We start from the raw sequence: 21496 nt of genomic DNA, 5'->3' as shown, positions 1-21496 counted from the left end.
GACACAAAATCCATCCATACATAGAGCGTGGAACGCACATAAGTCTACTTCCGCCCGTATTTCCTGATAGGACAATCAGTATCACGTGATAAATCCTTTTTCTGTTCGACGTCTCCTGGGAGTTGTAGTTTGTTTGACATTGCGATATTATAAGGGTAACTGGAATAAAAACTACAATTCCCATAATGCATCGCACAGGCAAAATTGGATTTTCTGTATATAGCATGTAATTTTAAATCACCAGTGCAGTGCGGGAAAAGTAAGATCCTGACCAGGATAGCGGGACAGAGTTTCAAAATCCGGACTGTTCCGCTGGATTGGGGACGGTTGGGAGATATGATTTTGGGTGGTGAGCGGAAAGGTGACTGCTGGGACAATTTACAGGACAGCACTGGAGGATTCTGGGTGATGAGCGGAGAGATGAATGCTGGGATATTATAAAGGAGGGCACTGGAGGATTCTGGGTGATGAGCGGAGAGATGAATGCTGGGATATTACAAAGGAGGGCACTGGAGGGTTCTGGGTGATGATCGGAGAGATGAATGCTGGGATATTCTAAAGGAGAGCACTGGAGGATTCTGGTTGATGAGCGGAGAGATGAATGCTGGGATATTATAAAGGAGGGCACTGGAGGGTTCTGGGTGATGATCGGAGAGATGAATGCTGGGATATTCTAAAGGAGAGCACTGGAGGATTCTGGGTGATGAGCGGAGAGGTGACTGCTGGGACATTATACAGAACGGCACTGGAGGATTCTGGGTGATAACTGTATCGTTGTTGTCAGGTTCCTATAAGGTGTCAGGACGTCGCTGTCTATCTCTCCATGGAGGAGTGGGAGTATCTAGAAGGACACCAGGATCGGTACCAGGACGTGATGATGGAGGAGCTCCGGCCTCTTACACCACGAGGTGAGCAGCGAGGCTCCTTGTTGGCTCCGGTGGATGTGATGACGTCTCTCCGGCGTCCTCCTATAATAGATGAGTTTTCTCCAGACTTGCTCTGGTTTTCTCTACATTTTCTCTGTCTGACAACAGCTTTCATTTCCCTGATTATTTCCTTCTGATCTGTGAGTCGCGGTTTCTCCGCTGTCGTCATGTCTTCATTAGAGGTGGACGATCCTGATCACTGACTTCTCCCAGAACACCGTGTTACTGTTCCGGTTTGGGAGCCTGAACATAGCTTGTTGTAAAGCTGCAACGCAGCCAATCAATAAGCTTTTCCTGTGGGGGCACTTCCGGCCCCATCACAGACTTGTCAGGTATTGGCATGGCTGTGATTGGCCGGTGCACTGTGTAAAATAAAAAAAAAAAAAGACTTGGGGTCTCCCAATTTTGATAACAAGCGCAGGTAAAGCAGACAGCTGGGGGCTGTTGTTCTCAGGCTGTTAGGTGGTCATGGATATTTAGCCCTGACCAGAAAAGGCACATCCATTAGATGCACCAATAGTTCTGGCTGCCGGTGATAGTTTTCGGGTTGGTGTCAGCTGTGTAATGTTCGCTGACATTAAGCCCGGGCGTCAGTAATGGAGAAGTGTCTACCCCACTAGTGACCCCATAATCAAAAGGAAGAAAGACACACACAGAAACAAATCAAAGACATTGTCAGCTGTCCGCCGAGAATCCATCATGATGATGTCCCACGACGAGCCAGAACTCTGCTACATCTGGTTGCATTGCTGAGCGGTGACACCGGTAATGTCAGCCCTGAGGTCAGTGTGAGAACGAGGCTGCGTGTGATTGTATAGAAACTGTCCTCAGCCTGTGCGGAGCAGAAATGTGTGTCACACTGTATATTGTGTTACTGTATATGTGTATATATAACCACACACACGTTACACAATATACAGCGTAACTCACATTTGTGCTCAGGCTGAAGACAGTTTGTGCAGTTTATTCCAGCAGCTCCGCGGCGTCCTCCGGCCTCCAATACACCTTTCAGGCTGATGAGATAGATGTTGAATCTCCTCCGTCACCTACAAAGGTCGTCTCCTGCTTTACTTCGCGCTCTGTCTCCTCCGCGCGCTCTCTCCTCCGCGCCCTCTGTCTCCTCCGCGCCCTCTGTCTCCTCCGCGCCCTCTGTCTCCTCCGCGCCCTCTGTCTCCTCCGCGCCCTCTGTCTCCTCCGCGCCCTCTGTCTCCTCCGCGCCCTCTGTCTCCTCCGCGCCCTCTGTCTCCTCCGCGCCCTCTGTCTCCTCCGCGCCCTCTGTCTCCTCCGCGCCCTCTGTCTCCTCCGCGCCCTCTGTCTCCTCCGCGCCCTCTGTCTCCTCCGCGCCCTCTGTCTCCTCCGCGCCCTCTGTCTCCTCCGCGCCCTCTGTCTCCTCCGCGCGCTCTGTCTCCTCCGCGCGCTCTGTCTCCTCCGCGCGCTCTGTCTCCTCCGCGCGCTCTGTCTCCTCCGCGCGCTCTGTCTCCTCCGCGCGCTCTGTCTCCTCCGCGCGCTCTGTCTCCTCCGCGCGCTCTGTCTCCTCCGCGCGCTCTGTCTCCTCCGCGCGCTCTGTCTCCTCCGCGCGCTCTGTCTCCTCCGCGCGCTCTGTCAGGTTTGGTGGCAGGAAAGCGCATTCACGATACCGGACAGGACGCTGCCCTCACCCGACCTCTCGAGCAGACGTCTTTACGCAGCCCGTCCTACAACCTCACAGCTGGGAAACTGCTGGGAGCGGGCATATTTAACCACTTAACGACTGGAGTTATTTTCCTTTTTGCATTTTCGGTTTTTGCTCCCCTTCTTCTCAGAGCCATACCTTTTTTTTATTTTTCTTCAAAATGGCCATGTGAGGGCTTGTTTTTTGCAGGACGAGTTGTGTTTTTGAACGACACCATTGATTTTAACATATCGTGTAGTGGAAAAGAGGGAAAAGATTCCAAGTGCAGTGAAAGTGATGAAAAATACAATTCTACAGTTGTGGGGGGTTTTTTTAACACCATGTTCACCAAATGCTAAAACTGCCCTGCCATTATGATTCTCCAGGTCATTACGAGTTCATAGACACCAAACATGTCTAGGTTCTTTTTAGTTAAGTGTGAAAAAAATCCAAACTTTGGTTAAAAACAAAAATGGCGCCATTTTCTGAGATCTGTAGCGTCTCCATTTTTCATTATCTTGGTTTGGGTGATGGTTTATTTTTTTGCGTGCCGAGCTGATGTCTCTATTGATCTCATTTTGGTGCAGATACGATCTTTTGATCGCCCGTTATTGCATTTTATTGCCATGTAGCGGCGACCAAAAAAACATAATTCTGGCGTTTTTGAATTTTTTTTTGACGTTTTGGTCGATATTTTTTGCATTTATTTATGAAAATAACAAAAATTTGTAAATTTTCAAACTTTGAATTTTTTTGCCCTTAACCCCTTTCTGCCGTCGGATGGTACAGTACGTCCGATGGCAGCACCCCCGCTTTGATGTGTGCTCCGGCGGTGAGCCCGCATCAAAGCCGGGACATGTCAGGCTGTTTTGAACAGCTGACATGTGCCCGCAATAGCTGCGAGCGGAATCGCAATCCGCCCACGTCTATTAACTAGTTAAATGCCACTGTCAAACTCTGACAGCGGTATTTAACAAGCGCTCTCAGCCATCCGGCCGGAAATGCGCTCACCGGTGACCTCCATCACGTGATCAGGGGTCATCGGTTCGTCGGCATGACCACCAGAGTTCTACTTGAGACCTCTATGGTTGTTCATGCCAGATTGCTATGAGCACCACCCTGTGGTCGGCGCTCATAGCAGTGCAGTAAATCTGCTACATAGAGGGGATCTGAGCATTGCCTCTATGTAGCAGAGCTGATCAAGCTATGGCAGCTTCTAGCTTCCCATGGAGACTATTGAAGCATGTAAAAAAAAAATCTTTTAAAAATATGGAAAAAATAAAAAAAACAAATGTTCAAATCCCCCCCCTTTCGCCCCATTCAAAATAAAACAATAATAAAAAAAATCACACATACAGATATTAGGTATCGCCGCATTCAGAATCGCCCGATCTAGAAATAAAAACAAGGATTAACCCGATCGCTAAACGGCAAAGTGAGAAAAAAAATCAAAACACCAGAATTACGCTTTTTTTAGTCGTCGTGACGTTGCATTAAAATACAATAACGGGAGATCAATAGATCGTATCTGCACCAAAGTGGTATCATTAAAAACGTCAGCTCAGCACACAAAAAATAAGCCCTCACCCAACCCCAGATCACGAGAAATGGAGACACTACGGGTCTCGGCGAAATTGTTGTTTGTTTTTTTTTGTGTGTTTTTTAACAAACTTTGGAAAAAAATGTCATCACTTAAATAAAATAGAACCTAGACATGTTTGGTGTCTATGAACTCGTAATGACCTGGAGAATCATAATGGCAGGGCAGTTTTAGCATTTAGTGAACCTCGCACAAAAGCCAAACAAAAAACAAGTGTGGGATTGCACCTTTTTTGCAATTTCACCGCACTTGGAATTTTTTCCCCGTTTTTCTGTTACACGACATGGTAAAACCAATGGTGTCAATCAAAAGTACAACTTGTCCTGCAAATAATAAGCCCTCACACGGCCATATTGACGGAAAAATAAAAAAGTTATGGCTCTGGGGAGAAGGGGAGCAAAAACGAACCGAAAAAAGCTCTGGTCATTATGGGGTTAAACATTTCCCACATGTCTACTTAATATCAGCACCATTTTTGAAACATTTTTTTTTGTTAGGAAGTTAGAAGAGTTGAATCTTTATCAGCAGTTTTTCTAACAAAATTTACAAAACCAATTTTTTTTAGGGGCCACATCCCATTTGAATTGACATTGAGGGGCCCATGTGACAGAAAATACCCTAAAGTGACACCATTTTAAAAACCACTCCCCTCAAGGTGCTCAACACCACATTCAAGAAGTTTATTAACTCTTTAGGTGCTTCACAGTAATTGAAGCACTGTAGAAAGAAAAAATGAAATTTTTGTTTTCCAGGACGTCCCTCCTGACAGCACCAGGGAGGATGTCCCTCGCCTCCTTGCAGGGACAGGAAGAGCACACAAGAGGTTAAAAACAGTCTCCACCCCCATTCCCTCAGTGTTTCTTCCTGTTCCTGCACGGAGGGACGCACAAGAGGAGTTGGCTTACCGGAGGGATCCAGGGGGATCGGGCGGCCCTGCCAATCCTTCCACCTGCGAAGCGGCCCCGGCGCTGAAACCCTCCTGGGTGGGGGTCCCTCAGCCACAGAGACCAGGGGAGGATGAGCCCCCTGGGTAGAGCTGCTTCCTCCGGAGAGCAGAGGCTCTCAGCTCCGACGCCGGCTGCAGCGCGGGGACTGGAAGTCACGTGCAGAGAGGCTGCGATGCACTTCCAGTGACGTCAGAGCGCCGGAAATACAGGCCGCCGGCGGGCGTTCTGAAGGAGCAGAGCGCGGTTCCAGCGAGACAGGCAGCACCCTCCTGTCCTGACCTCGCAGAGGCTCTCAAACAGCAATGGAGAACCAGGGCAGAATCGACCCGGATGGGGTAAGTGCGCATAGCGCAGACCGACCGACTGAGACCCGGACTGCCCAGATCAGAGCCTGACTGTCCCTCTCTTGCACTATGCAGGAAAAGGCACAGCTGACAGCGCCCATTCCCACGACCAAACTGGCGGAGAAAGACCCAGGGAAGCCCAATAAGTGTCCTGTATGCAGAGTTAAGCTCCCCAGCAAGCACAAGAAATTGCTGTGTGACACTTGTACGGCCAAAGTAATGAAAGGCGAACAGCCGTCCCTACTATCGGAGATGAGATCGCTGATTCGAGAGGAGGTCCAGGCTTCTGTGGCCACCTTGGCCCAGCCACAGCCAGCCAGTCCAGGCCCCAGTGCTAAGCGAACCAGACAGGAGATGTAGCTTAGTTCGGAGGAAGGGTCCTACTCCTCGGAGTCGGATCAGGAAGAAGGCGAGCAGGGCACTAGCGAACCAGAGTATGGCAAAATATACCTCTCTTCCTCGGATGATACAGACAATCTGGTTCAGGCGGTCAGAGACACAATGCAGATTGAGGAGGTCCAGAAACCTCAGTCCAGGCGGGACATGATGTTCGGGGGCCTTAGGGCGCAGAGAAAAGTGGTATTTCCTGTGAACGGCCATGTGCGAGCTATGGTCCTGGAGGAATGGGAGGAGGCGGAAAAACGTCTCGTGATATCCCGGGACTTTAAGAGACGGCTCCCTTTCGACCCCGAGGACATAAAAGAATGGGAGGTAGTTTCCAAGATTGAGGTCCCTGTGACGTGAGGACACGTCTAGTCTGAGGGACCCCATGGATTGGAAGGCGGATGGCCTGGGAAACATCAGCAGCCTTAATTAAGACAAACGTAGCAGCTACTTCGGTAGCAAGGTCTATGTGTTTATGGTTGGGCCAGTTAGAGGAACATTTAACTAATAAAACCCCAAGGGAAGAAATTATAGATTCTCTTCTGATCATGCAGTCAGCCACAGCCTTCCTAGCCGATGCATCCGCGGAATCTGTTAGAATTGCTGCCCGGAATGGCTCTTTGTCGAATTCGGCATGCAGAGCCATCTGGTTAAAGACCTGGACGGGTGACGGAGCCTCCAAAGATAAAATCTGTGCTCTTCCCTTCTCTGGGTTAAAAGTTTTTGGCCCTGCATTGGATGATATATTAGAAAAAGCATCCGATGTAAAGAAAGGGTTCCCTGAGGAAAAGAAGCCTAGGGACCAGCCCTTTCGTAGACACGGGGGATATAGAAGGCAGCAGTACTATAGGTACCAGGGGAGCTCTCAAGGGGGTTCCTACGGTAGCACCCACTCTAGAGCTGGAAGATCTAGAGCCCCTCCTTCTGGATCACGTACTAGATCCAGGAGAACATGACTATACCAACATAGGGGGTCGACTCAGAGAATTCAGTTCCCAGTGGTCTCAGATCATAAAAAATCAGGGGGTACTGAAAACAATAGCAGAGGGTTACCAAATAGAATTTTCATCCCCTCCCCCCGAAAGGTCCATTTCTCCCTGCAGAATAAAAGACGACTCCCAGATGTGGGTCGACGTGACAGAACTGGCAAACTTAGGGTGGTAATTCCGGTTCCCCGGGCAAAAATTGGGGCGAGCCACTATTCGTCCCTATTTGCCATCGCAAAGCCGTCCGGAGAATCCCGTACCATTATAAATCTGAAACCCTTAAATGCCTGGGTCACGTACAAAAGATTCCGAATGGAGTCAATCAGATCCACGTTCCATTTGATAGACAAGAATGCCCTGATGTGTACCCTGGACCTGAAAAGTGCCTACTATCAGGTGCCAATTCACCCAAATCACAGAGATTCCTGAGGTTTCCAGTAAGACTTCATAATCGGACCTGCCACTTTCAATTTCAGTGTCTCCCTTTTGGTCTGGCCTCGGCGCCTCAAGTCTTCACGAAGCTAATCGCAGAAGTGGTAGCGTTCCTGAGAAATTGCGGAATAATCATCATTCCATACATAGACGACTTCTTCCGGGTGGCGAGATCGGCAGAAGAACTACGGCGACACAAGGAGAAGACAATAGAGGTTCTAGAGTTTCTGGGCTGGATCATAAACAAAGAAAAATCGAACCTAGTACCAGAAAGAATGAAGATTTTTTTTTTTGGGGGGTTCTACTGGATTCCAGAAGCAGAACTTCCTTCTTACAGTACCACGAGAAAAACAGACAAGGATACGGGACAGCATGAAGGAACTTCAAAAAGGCCGCGTTTCCATCAGAATAGCCATGCGCGCTCTGGGCCTCATGACATACTGCATCCCTTGTGTTCGATGGGCACATTTCCATGCGAGAACCCTTCAAAAACAAGTATTGGCCGCCTGGGATCGTCACCAGACCTCCGTAGACAAGAAAATGGCCTTGTCTCCAGCACCAAAAAGATCCCTGGTGTGGTGGATGCAGCGACAAAACCTAAGAAAAGGTGTCCCCTGGATCACCTCCCCATGCGTCATAATCACTACAGACGCCAGCAAATGGGGCTGGGGGGCTCACCTAGAAGGCAGAATTCTTCAGGGAGAATGGCCGGCAAACATGCGATCCACCTCCTCCAACTACAAGGAACTTTACGCCATATGGGAGGCCCTAAGAAGAAATCCGGACAAACTAAGAAATCAACACGTCAAGATTCTATCGGACAACGTGACGGCGGTATCCTTCCTCCGGCATCAAGGAGGAACAAGCCATTGGGCACTCCAGGACCTGGCAAAAAAGATCTTTTCCTGGGCAGAAAATACGGTTCTCTCAGTAACAGCCGTCCACCTCGAAGGGTCGCAAAACACAGTGGCAGATTATTTAAGCAGACAGAAGATCTGTCCCACGGAGTGGGAGCTGAACACAGAGATCTTTCAGAACTTATGACTGCGCTGGGGAAGACCGCAGATAGACCTCTTCGCAACCAGAAAGAATACGAAGACGTACAGGTTTTTCTCTCTGAATCCGTTGTACAATCCAGAAGGGGTAGACGCCCTAAGCCAAAAGTGGGGGCAGACTCTCTCATATGCATTTCCCCCGATATCTCTCATTCCAGCCATCCTCAGGAAGATTCAGGAGGATCAGGCAAGAGTGCTAATGATAGCACCTTATTGGCCGAAAAGGAGGTGGTTTCCACTCCTGGGGATTATGGCAGAAGATCGACCACTCCTGCTTCCACAGAAAAAAGACATCATTCACCAAGGGCCGGTGCTTCACCAAGATCCGGGGAGACTTCACCTGTCAGCCTGGATCCTGAATGGCAGATCCTGAGGGCTCGAGGCCTGTCAGACCAGGTCATGTCGACTATTCAGGCCAGCAGAAAACCCGTAACTTCTGCGATATACCACAAAATTTGGAAAAGATTCTGTCTGGATTGTGGCAGGCCCGACTCAGCAGAAGGAAAGCCAGACATCCCAAAGATACTGGATTTTCTTCAGGCAGGCTTTAATAAAGGTCTTAGGCCTAGCACGCTGAAGGTCCAGATCTCGGCATTAAGCGCCTTTCTGGACTACCCCTTGGCCTCCCATCCCTGGGTAATAAGATTTATCAGGGCAACTCAGAGGATACGTCCCACAGTCAGGAGGTCAGTCCCCCCATGGGATCTTAGTCTTGTCCTGTGGTCCCTTTGCTCAGATCCCTTTATCCAGAGTCAGGAGATGCCCATCTCACATCGAACCATGAAGGTAGCATTCTTAGTGGCGATCACCACGGCAAAACGGATAAGTGAGATACAGGCGCTATCTATCCGAGACTCATACCTCCGAATCTGGGAGGATCGAATAATCATGACATTAGACCCCACCTTTTTGCCCAAAGTTGCGTCAGTCCAAAACTTAAACCAGGAAATAAGTTTACCTTTTGTGAGAAACCCCTCAAATGGCAAAGAAAGGGCCCTGCACGAATTAGACGTACGTCAGGCAGTGATTGATTACATCAGGGCCACACAGGGTTGGAGACAGGACCATAACCTATTTTTACTCTTTGGGGGGAAAAACAAAGGGAGAAAAGCCTCAAAAGCCTCCATCGCGAGATGGATAACATCGCTAATCAGTTTAGCCTATGTCTCTCAGGGTGTTCCTCCCCCAGAAGGGTTAAAAGCTCACTCAACACGAGCTTTATCAGTTTCCTGGGCGGAAAGAGAAGGGGCTTCAGTAAACCAAATCTGTAGGGCCGCAATCTGGTCCAGGTTGGACACATTCTGTAAGCATTACAAATTAGATGTGTTATCTAACCAACAAACTGCTTTCTGGAGAATGGTTCTCCAGGCAGTCATCCCACCCTAAGGGGATACTTTGGTATTCTCCCTGGTGCTGTCAGGAGGGACGTCCTGGAAAATAGGCATTAGACCTACCGGTAATTATGTTTCCAGGAGTCCATCCTGACAGCACGGATAGTTCCCTTCCCGAATTAATGTCATATGTCGTAATATTATTCTGTAAATAAAGTGTTCAGTTGCATCATCCACGGTGTGGTACTTGGAAAAACACTGAGGGAATGGGAGTGGAGACTGTTTATAACCTCTTGTGTGCTCTTCCTGTCCCTGCAAGGAGGCGAGGGACGTCATCCCTGGTGCTGTCAGGATGGACTCCTGGAAACATAATTACCGGTAGGTCTAATGCCTATTTTTTCCTCACAAAATTATTGATTTAGCTCCAAATTTTTAATTTTGGAAAGGATAGAAAGTGATCCGTCCAATTTGTTGTGCAATTTCTCTTGAGTGCGCTGATACTCCATATGTGATGGAAAACCACTGTTTGGGCGCACGGCAGAGCTTGGAAGGGAAGGAGCGCCATTCGTCTTTTGGAGCTCAAAATTGGCTGGAATTAATAGTGGACCTCATGTCGTATTTGTATGTCCTTGATAGGCCTAAACAGTGGAAACCCTCCACAAGTGACCCCATTTTGGATACTACACCCCTCAAGGAATGTATCTAGAGTTATGGTGAGCACCTTGAAATTGCAGTTGCTTCACAGAATTTTATAACGTAGAGACGAGAAAATATAATATCACATTTTGTCCTAGAAAAATGTTTTAGCACCGAAATTATTTTCGGAAGGGTAACAGGAGAAAGTGTACCCCAAAATTTGTTGTGCGATTTATTTATTTAGTGCGCCAATACCCAATATTTGGTGGAAAACTACTGAGCACATGGCAAGGCTCGGAAGGGAAGGAGCACCAATTGAATTCTGCAGCACAATTTTGTCTGCAATGGATTGCGGGTTCCATGTCACATTTGAAGAGTCCCTGACATGCCAAAACAGGAGAAACCCCCACAAGTTACCCAATTTTGGAAACTATGCCTCCTGAGGAGTTCATCTAGGGGAGTACTGATCATTTTTTTTTTAACCCTAAGGCAATTCACGGAAAGGTGTTATTACTGAACACATGGAGTCAATATTCCACCAATAAGTATCATTAGGTATTTTATTAAATCATAACAATAAAGCGTACACTTCAATCCATCAATAATTAACCCCTTAATGACCAGGGGTATTTTTGGTTTTAAATTTTCATTTTTCCCTCCCCTTCTTTCCAGAGCCATAACTTTTTTATTTTTCCGTTTATATGGCCATGTCAGGGCTTATTTTTTGCGAGACGAGTTGTACTTTTAAAATGACATCATTGGTTTTACCATATCGTGTACTCGAAAACGGGGAAAAAAATTCCAAGTGCGGTGAAATTGCAAGAAAAGTGCAATCCCACACTTGTTGTTTGCTTGGCTTTTTTGTTAGGTTCACTAGATGCTAAATATGACCAGCCATTATGATTCTCCAGGTCATTACGAGTTCATAGACACCAAACATGTCTATGTCCTCTTTTATCTAAGTGGTGAAAAAAAATTCCAAAGTTTGCTTAAAAAAAAAAAAAAATTGCGCAATTTTCCAAGACCCGTAGCGTCTCCATTTTTCATGATCTGGGGTCGGGTGAGGGCTTATTTTTTCCGTGCTGGACTGACGTTTTTAATGATACCACTTTTGTGCAGATACTTTCTTTTCATCGCCCGTTATTGCATTTTAATGCAATGTCTTGGTGACCAAAAAAACGTAATTCTGGCATTTTTAATTTTTTTCTCGCTACGCCGTTTAGCGATCGGGTTAATGCTTTTTTTTATTGATAGATCGGGCGATTCTGAACGTGGCGATACCTAATATGTGTATGTGGGATTTTTTTTTTACTGTTTTATTTTGATTGGGGCGAAAGGGGGGTGATTTGAACTTTTAGGTTTTTTTAATTTTTTTTTATTTTTCAAATTTTTTTTTTTTTTTTACTTTTGGCATGCTTCAATAGCCTCCATAGGAGGCTAGAAGCTTGCGCAACCCGATCGGCTCTGCTACATATGGGCGATGAGCAGATCGCCCATATGTAGCAGATTTACTGCTGTGCTTTCAGCGCCAACCACCGGGTGGCGCTGAAAGCCATATGCCTGGAACAACCATAGAGGTCTCATAGAGACCTCTGGTTGTACAGGCAACATGACGCTGACCAACGATCACGTGACGGGGGTCGGCGATGACGTCATTTCCGGCCCGGCGGCCAGAAATGCTATTTAAATGCCCGCTGTCAGCATTGACAGCGGCATTTAACTAGTTAATAGGCACGGGCGGACGGCGATTCCGCTCGCGCCTATTGCGGGCACATGTCAGCTGTTCATAACAGCTGACATGTCCCGGCTTTGATGCGGGCTCAGCGCCGGAGCACACATCAAAGCAGGGGATATGTCTAATGACGGACTGTGTCCGTCATTGGACATTAAAGGGTTAAGGAAAAGGTCAGTAGCGATTACAGCAGGGCAGTCGGGTATTAGTGGCGTGTACTCCCACATTAATATAGAGGTGGGAGGCATATACATGATTCAATTACCATAAAGTGCTAGTGCTTTAATGTTTAATGGTTTTAATAAAAAATGCTGAATGCTGATCAATTGATAGAAATCAGTACCAGTTTCCACACAACAATAATCAGTGCATACTGAGTGAGGTCTGAAATATAGTGCTACTCTATACTAGAGACCACATGTACATTCAAAGCAAATATATCCAGCAAAAAAGAGTATTACGTATTTACCCATATTACCCCTGGTGAAATACCACGATGATAGTCTCCCAGAAGAAGCACACGTGAAACGCGCGTTGGGGCTGCTGGCATGTGTTTTGTTTTTTTTTGCTTTAATTGTTGATGGATTGTTGTGTATGCCTTTCTGTTATGAGTTAATAAAATAACTTCTGATACTTATTGGTGGACTACTGACTCCATGTTTTCAGTAATAATTTCATATTGGTAGTGTCCATTGTGCTAATTTACATAAGCCCCCCCAGTGAAGGTATGGGGTTGATTTTGATACATTTATGATTATAATATGATTTATGTTCTGATGATATTGATTCACAGAATGATTCAAAATTGGGCTGAGTCAATGAAAAATTACTATTTTTTTTTTCCCCACTAAATTGTTGCCCCAACGTTACAATTTTCAAAAGGGATGATGGGAGGAAACTAACAGTGTAATTTGTTAACACAATTTCTTCTGAGTGCACCAATACCCCATATGTGGTTGAAAACTAATTTTTGTAATGCCGGCGTATCTGCATGCCTCCGCTACTACCCTCGGACAGGGACACCAACTTGCTCTGCACAGGTTGCTCTGCACAGGTTACTCTGCCGCGTTTTCGGTTCCAGGTCCTGTGTTCTAGGCCTTGTGCGCATCAGGCAGATTTCCTGGGGGCGTGCTTAGTGCACCTGTGGGAGAGCTCCAGTGCATACACTCCTAATGTGTCCCCATCCAAAAGCTGGGAAGCACTAGCTGGAAGGCACTTAGTACTGAAGGCACCTCCTTCTATTGGGAGGTGCCTTAGCAACTTAGTTGATCAATGTATTCATGTCTATTTGGTTTATGGTCCCTGTACTCCAGCTTCCTGAACCTGTCCGCCCTATCAGTACCTGATCCTATCCATGTTCCCAATCCTGCCCGTCCTGTTGAACCTGCTCCTGATTCCATCTGGCCTAGTCCTGATTCATCTAGTCCTATCCCATACCCTGACCTGTACAGCCTAACTCCATCTTAGTGGTCTTCCTGTCTATCCTGAAGCTGCATAGTCTGAACCCATCCCAGTGGCCATCCTGCTCTGTTTGGCACCCTCTCCGAACCAGCATCCCGGACCCGTGGGTCAGCTGCCATGGTACTGGGATCTGTCTCGTAGTAGCATCTGTGTATTGCCAATGTTGTGACACTGAAGTTTGGTTATGGCTTTAAAGGGGTTGTCCGGGCTTTTCACATAATCTCAGCACATATCTGGGCTGCAGAATTATGACAATAAGTAATTTACTTTCTGTCAATAGTTTGCACGGTTTTCTAGATATTCTGAACAGAATGTCCAAGGGGGGGTGTTATGGCATTGAAATAAGAACTAGTCGTAACCTCCCACTCTACTCCAAACATGCCCTCTATAGCAACAAACCCACCCTCCATAGCTACAGGCCCTCCCTGTCCACATGAAGCAGCCCTCATCACACAGTAACGAATTCTTCCCCTCCAGCAGCCTCACTGCAGAGAGCAGCTGCTCCTCCCCCAGACACACGCTGAACAGTTATCTATGGAATGTGAAACCAGTGAGGAGGGAAAATCGTCCTGTATTCTGGGCCACTCCATGATTACAATACATAACTTATTATCAGTAATTCTTTCCCTCACTGTCCCAGGCTGCTGGTAGCAGTGAGAACAGACTGTGTGATGGCCAGTGATGGGGGTCTGCAGCTTCTTATCTGCACAGGGGATGGCAGTCACTGATGTAATCTGTTGTGTGACAAAGCCTCTGCTGTGTGAACGAGACAGCTCTGTGTCACTAATGTCTTCACACAGCAGCAGATTTGGTGCAGTGTATGTGTGAGCACTGTGTCTCTAATGACACAAATACTGATGGGAGCAGCCTGTCCCAGAATACAGGACGATTCTTCATGTGGACGGGAGGGCCTGTAGCTATATGGAGGGTGGGGTTGTTGCTATAGAGGGCATGTTTGGAGGAGAGTGGGAGGTTACAACTAGTTCTTATTTCAATGCCATAACACCCCCCCACTTAGACGTTCTGTTCAGAATATCTAGAAAACTGTGCAAACTAGTGACAGAAAGTCATAATTCTGCAGCCCAGATATGTGCTGAGATTATGTGAAAAGCCCGGACAACCCCTTTAAGGAAGGCTACTACTTGCGATATAACGCAGTTTTATTTCAAAGTGCAAAATTAAAGGAATAGTATGATTGTGTACACTTTTGTATATTTTAACATACAAAGATTAAATGCATATAAATAGATAAAAGTACACACTCACATCTTCACCAAGGAACTTTTTAAACATCCGTCTGGAATATCAGAGAAGCAACCACCAAGACAGAGAACTACTAGAAAATTCACAACACTGCCTGGGCGTCCCTACTTATGCAGGTATCACAACACTGTACATGTATAAGTACAGGTACCCAACTTTCTGCTTCTATCCAAGTCATGTTTCTCTGGCCTTATATAGTGATTTACACTGTGTCCGGGCTGATAGAGACAAAGCTAAGTGTGGTGAGAAGAAGGGTGGTGGGCTGATATTATACATTAATAACAGATGGTGTAACCAGCAGCATATTACTGTCAAGGAAAGTGACTGCAGTCAAAATAATGAACTCTTAGCAGTTGACCTTAGGCCTCACTATCTACCTAGAGAATTCTCCATTTGCATAGCAGTAGTCATGTATAACCTCCATCCGCCAGGCAAGAGGCAGTGAGGAAGTGTTGTCAGGGGTGTTAGCTCTCCTTCAGACAAAGCACCCAAACTCGTTAATCGTAATCTCTGGGGATTTTAACAGAGTCATGATCTCAAAGGCTCTTCCAAAGTTCTATCAATATGTTAAATGTGCAACTAGGGACAACAGTATATTGGATCTCCTCTATGCAAATGTTAAAGACGTCTATTCATCGTCTGCACTACCTTCCATGGGAAAATCTGACCACAACCTCATACTATTGTCTCCATCTTATCAACCAGGTGTCAGCAAACACCCAGAGACTAAAAAACTAATCAGGAGGTGGTCTCCAGCAGCTGAGGAGGATCTGCAAGACTGCTTTGACCTCACAGACTGGGAGGTGATATGCGACAGGGGAGAGCATGATGATGTAAATGATCTTGTCGGGAGAGTAACTGATTATATAAATTTTGTACTGATACTGTAGTACCAGTTAAAAAGATTCGATTATGCAAATAACAAGCCTTGGATTGCAAAAGAATTGAAATGCTTACTAAACAAGAAAAAAATGACATTTAAAATGGATACAAAGAAACTAAAATTGATACAAAGGGACTTAAAAGGGAAAATTAAGAATGCCCGTGAGGCGTTCCGAATTAAATTAGAAAATAAATTGTCACACAACAATTCCATGGAGGTGTGGTCGGGCATGAAGCAGTTAACTGGGTTTAAGGCAAGGCCGGAGCGTGGGGAAGTGGATCTGCCCATGGCTAATGAAATGAACAAGTTTTTCAACAGAATCACTGACACATGAGCAGCATAATCATGAATGATGGATGGAGCAGGGGAAAAATCGGCAGCATTGACATTGGGGGATAAACAGTCTGCTTTCTCTGTCTCCCCAAGCGATGTGAGGAAACAGTTTAGTAAACTAGTGATTGGCAAAGCAGCTGAGCCTGATGGCCTCAGTCCACATGCCCTCAGAGTGTGTGCAAAGCAACTGTGTACTGTCTTCCAACTCCTGTTTAACAGGAGCCTACAATTACAGAGAGTGCCAATGCTGTGGAAGACCACCTGCCTGGTGCCGGTCCCCAAGATCACTTTTCCGACTTCGCTAAACTACTATCGTCCAGTGGCCTTAACATCGCATGCTAAAAAGTTGTTGGAGAGAATAGTACTTGCCTACTTGTGCCCAAGGGTGAGGGCCTACACAGACCCCCTACAGTTTACATACCAGCAGAGATTGGGGGTGGATGACGCGATAGTGTCTCTGCTCCATACAGTACATTCATTCTTGGACATTAAGGGAACTGCAGTGCGAGCCATGTTCTTTTACTTCTCAAGTGCTTTCAATACCTTACAGACGCCCCTACTACAAAACAAGTTGACTGATATCGTGGTAGATGAGGGGATGTTGAACTGGATAAGCGACTACTTGACGGAAAGGCCGCAGTTAAGGATGGGGGAGGTGGTATCTGGCAGTGTATGGAGCAATGTTGGAGCCCCTCAGGGTACAGTGCTGTCGCCCTTCCTCTTCACATTGTGTACAGCTGACTTTCAGTATAAATCAGATCTGTCACCTCCAAAAATTCTCAGATGACTCAGTGATTGTAGGGGGCATTGTGGGGGACGGGGGGGGAATATAGAAGGGTGGTTTCTGACTTTGTGGATTGGTGCCAAACTAACTGTCTAGAACTAAATGTGAAGAAAACCAAGGAGATGGTGGTGTATCCATCACTATTGCTGGCCAGGAGGTGGAGATGGTTGAGAGCTGCAAATATTTGGGGTCCACCTTGATAGCAAACTCGTTTGGAGATGTCATAAGGAGAAGGTTTACAAGAAGGGAAAGAGCAGACTGTACTTTCTACAGAAGTTCAGGTCATTCAATGTGTGCAATAAAATACCACGAGCCTGAGCTAGAGGCTGGGACCGACGTCTATGCTGAGCAGCACCCGCAGCGGCCGAGCCCGAATGGGAGACCGCAGAGGCAGACAAGGCTTGGGATCTTCCCCGTGCGCAGGAGAATCCCGGCGCCTAGCATTTCCCCCCCCCCCCCCCCCCGCTAGCATCCCTCCCGGCAACGTTCGCCACACTCTTAAGCCGCAATAAACTGGGGGGCATGAATGTACTCGATAGGTTCCCAGGTCCATGACCCTTCCAGTCAACCAGAATTTTTTTTTTTTTACCACGTACCACCTTAGACCCGACAATGGCATTGACCTCAAAATCGTCCGAAGACGCATCCGAATCACCAGCAGGACTCCCAGAAAACCGGGCCATATACTCTGACCAAATGTCATGACTGACGGACACAAAATGCCATAGATAATGACCAAAGATTGATTGGTCCTCTCTACCAGCCCATTCGTCTCAGGATGGTATGCAGATGACAAAGTAAGCTCTGTACTGAGCAGGATGCAAAGTTCCCTCCAGAATCGAGACGCGAACTGAGGACCCCGGTCACTGACTATCTTATCAGGTATCCATGAAGGCGAAAATATGCGTGATAAATAACAATGCCAGTGCTCGTGCGTTACACGAGGCAGAGGCACTAGATGTACCATTTTAGAGAAATGATCGGTGACCACCCAAATGACTATTATTATGGGACTTGGGCAAATCTACAATAAAGTCCATCCAGACCATCTTCCAAGGCCTATCCGCCACAGGCAGAGGATAGAGCAAACCCGCAGGTCTCTGCCTCAAAGGCCGGTTCCTAGCACAGGAAACGGAGGGCTGCACATAGAGCTTGACATCTTGAGCCATCCGAGGACAACAATAAGATCTCTCTAAGAGTTCAGTGGTCCTCTTAGTGCCAAAATGACCACCTACTTTGGAGGTAGGTGCCCACAAGAGAACCTCAGACTGCAAGATAGGTGGTACATAAGTTTTGCCCAGAGAAATCTGCTCAAGGGACACCGGTGCAACCGTTCGAAGGCTCTTCGAGGGGACAATTAGACGTGGTTCATCCCCATCCTCGGAAGAGACTACTGAACGAGACAAAGCGTCGGCACGTAAATTCTTCTCGGACAAAAAATGTATGTAAAATCGAACCGGGAGAGGAATAAGGACCACCTGGCCTCTGGCGCAAATTCAGACGAGCAGTCTGAAGATATGTAAGGTTTTTATGGTCTGTAAAAACCTTAAAAGGATACCAAGCTCTCTCCAGGAGATATCTCCACGCAGTAAAGACCAATTTCATTGGCAACATCTCCCTGACCCCTCTGGCATAATTCCTCTCCGCTCGTGAGGTTTTGGAAAAGAAGAAGCAAGAAAGCTTTCAACCTTGAGCATCCTTTTGGTATAGGACAGCTCCGGCACCAACGGAAGAGGCATCCACCTTTAGGATCAGGGTCGGATTGGCCCACCAGAGATCCAGAGGACTCTCCGGTGAGCCCAGACATAGGCAGCTGCTGGCATACTGGCCAGCAGCTGCCTAGGGCCCCCACTGCTCCAGGGGCTCCCAGCCAGTGGACAGCTACTATGGGAACCCCCAATGCCAGCGGAGTAGCATCGGGTGACAGGAAGCAGAAGCCAGCTGCTGTGGCTAAAACCTGTACCCGCTGATAGAGAAATGAATATTCATTGCTCCCCAGGCCCCATGGGTGTGGAGAGGGGTGAATATTAATTTCAATTTAGCAGCGGGCAGTGTTTGACGCAGTCTGCAAGTGAACATAAGTCACGTGTGCCAGCACCGCTGTCCCCTAACAGTGACAGAAAAAGTCATGAAAATGCAAGAGCGCTCTGTTAGGCTAGTTTCACACTAGCGTATGGAGGAGCTGCGGAGGGATGCAGACTTCCTCCGTGAAGCTCCGCCCCCTGCTGCACCTCCTCCGGTCAGCTCCTTCTCCGTCGGTATGCAGCCTGCGTACCTTATCTTTAGCATTAGGTACGCAGACTGTGCCGATGTATGTGGATGCCTCAGCATGCCTCATTTTGACGGTGCGGTGACCTGCGCCGAACGCAACGTGTTGCATTTTGGTTTGGTCGCCGCACCGTCAAAACTATGGATGCAGAGGCATCCGCAAACATCAGCACGGCCTGCATACCTAATGCAAAAGATAGGGTACGCAGACCGCATGCCGCCGAAGGCGGAGCTGACCGGAGGAGGTGTGACCATGGGCGGAGCTTCACGGAGAAAGTCTGCATCCCTCCGCAGCTCCTCCTTACGCTAGTATGAAACTAGCCTTACTTACAGTGTGCCGTAGTCTGCAGCAGCCGAACATGTCAGCTGTTATCAGTGACGCCCGCACTGCTCTGTGACTGACTGGGAGGAGCTGCGAACAGGACATCCTCCCAGCGTGACGTCACCAGCTCCGGTGCTCAGAGCTACTCGGAGAGCAGTGCGGGCGTCACTGAGAACACGGCTGACAATCATGTTCGGCTGCTGCAGACTGCGGCACACTGTAAGTAACAGCGCTCTTGCGTTCTCATGACTTTTTCTGTCACTCACCACTCTTCTCTGCGGAAGGGTTAAGCAGCTCTTGACAAGGCTAACACTGATAGGCTGCGCTAGGGCCAATCAGTGTTAGCTTTGTTTGTGACCTCTTCTCCCCGCCGTACAGCATAGCTCAGGTAATGAGCTGCTGTCATCTATAAAGCGCGCTCCCCTCCCCCACAGTGTAAGCAGCAGAGGGAGATAGAGGACTCCCTGCTACAGCTACAAATGTTCAACAAGAGCCCCCCTGCCAGCCTAAAAGTAAGTGTAAATGAGGTGGGGGATAGAGGGGGAGGGGACAAATTACTTGGGGATAAATGAGGGCCCAATTACTTAGGGAAAAATGATAAATTACCTCATCTCTCCTTTCACTGACTGCACCCCCTCCCCCGTATCACCCCTGACTGCACCTTCTCCCATATCACCCCTGCTGAATCCCCTTGCCCCGGAATCACCCTGACTGAGCCCCTCTACCTTTGTATTACCCCTGACTGCGCCACCTCCCCCCTGTATCACCCCTGGCTGCCTGTGTTCCTTTCCCCTATATCACTAGCAAAGCCACTAAAGAAGACTCAAGGTCTCCAAAAATTCATTTTTAAACAGCAGAGAAAAAGGCAGCAACACTTACCTGCCTAGATCTAGGAACAAATGCTCTGCAGGGTGCAGCCAGCCCATAAAGCAAGATGTTGGCAACACAGGTGCAAAATACCAGATTAACAGCCACTCTCCACCTACCCATTCCTGGAGGGGGTGACTGCCCAGTATACAATTGCATAATAAAGGCGCGCATAGGGCGCTGTTCACACAGGGGAACTGTATAGTGTCTGGTTCACAGCCTATTAGTCACGCCCCTACTATTCGATTAGGCGGGCTGGCCAGCACACCGTCAATGCATACCGGGTCGGTGCAATTACAGCGATACCAGATTTTTATCGGGTTTTTATGTCTGGCTTCTGCCGAAATCTAAAAGACACTTTTTATTTACTAAACTAAGTTTTTGTATCACCATATTTGGAGTGCTATAATTTTCCTGATTTTTTTGGGAGTTAGAATGAACAAAAAAAACAGCAATTTAGGAACTGTTTTTTAAGTTTATTTTTTTCTCTTTTTTATGCTTTTCACCGTGTGGTAAAACAACTTTGGGTCAGTACCATTACAGCGATACGACATTTATAACATTTTTTTTTTTTACACAATGAGACTATTTTATAGTAAACATTATAGTTTTTGCATTGCTTTATTCTGAGAGCTATACGTATGTTATTTCTCCACTGATGGAGCTGTATGGCAGCTTGTTTTTTGCGGGACAAGATGACTTTTTAGCGATAACATTCTTATATACATTTGTCTTTTAGATCTTGTTTTATTCCACTTTCCGTTCAGTGATATGATGATAAAGCATAAAGGGTGTGGTGTAGTGACCACTGTGTCCACTAGGGGGCGCTGTATGGATGTCCCAGGAGAGTGGATGAATGGCAAGATACTGAATGACCGTTATGTATCTCAAGGCGGGTGGCCTTGAGATGGAGATTTATGTGTGTGTTAATCAGCAGTGATACTGCTGAGGTGCTGGTTCAGTGTGTCAGGAACTAGTCACCTACAAACCCACCCGGGGGGGGGGGGTGTTTATTAACACTGTTGTAAAGAGTGTGAGTGGTTGAAGGACCTGTGATGAGGTCAGTCATGTGACCCGGTGGGCGTGGCTATGGACCATATAATGTGGCCAGGGTAGGTCACATGAGGTGAATGCTGGGACCTGGCTGATCCAAGTGTGCAAGGTCCCGCTGGGAGAAGTATCTCCTGGATACCAGCCTGTGGAGTGGCTGTGTGTCACGGCTGCAGCGTCTGAGAGTCCCAGAGAAGAGAGTGGATGTCTGCAGCGTGTAGAAGCAGCCATGAGGAAACCC

General features: G+C 47.4%; 1 protein-coding gene across 2 annotated transcripts in view; it reads left to right on the top strand.

The window, feature by feature from the left end:
* Positions 1-21496, top strand: part of LOC141073066 (uncharacterized) — a 296352-nt gene that overhangs the window by 258009 nt on the left and 16847 nt on the right. For both annotated transcript variants that reach the window (XM_073560383.1, XM_073560384.1), the window contains one exon: positions 785-908. In XM_073560383.1, the coding sequence (XP_073416484.1) occupies positions 785-908 (124 nt within the window). The remainder of the gene's footprint in view (positions 1-784; positions 909-21496) is intronic.

This window comes from Dendrobates tinctorius, unplaced genomic scaffold, assembly GCF_039654945.1.
Source record: "Dendrobates tinctorius isolate UK_male_01 unplaced genomic scaffold, ASM3965494v1 ptg000296l, whole genome shotgun sequence".
In the NCBI taxonomy this organism is placed as follows: Eukaryota; Metazoa; Chordata; class Amphibia; order Anura; family Dendrobatidae; genus Dendrobates; species Dendrobates tinctorius.
Note: the sequence above shows the minus strand (reverse complement) of the source record. Positions and strands in the feature narration are given on the sequence as shown.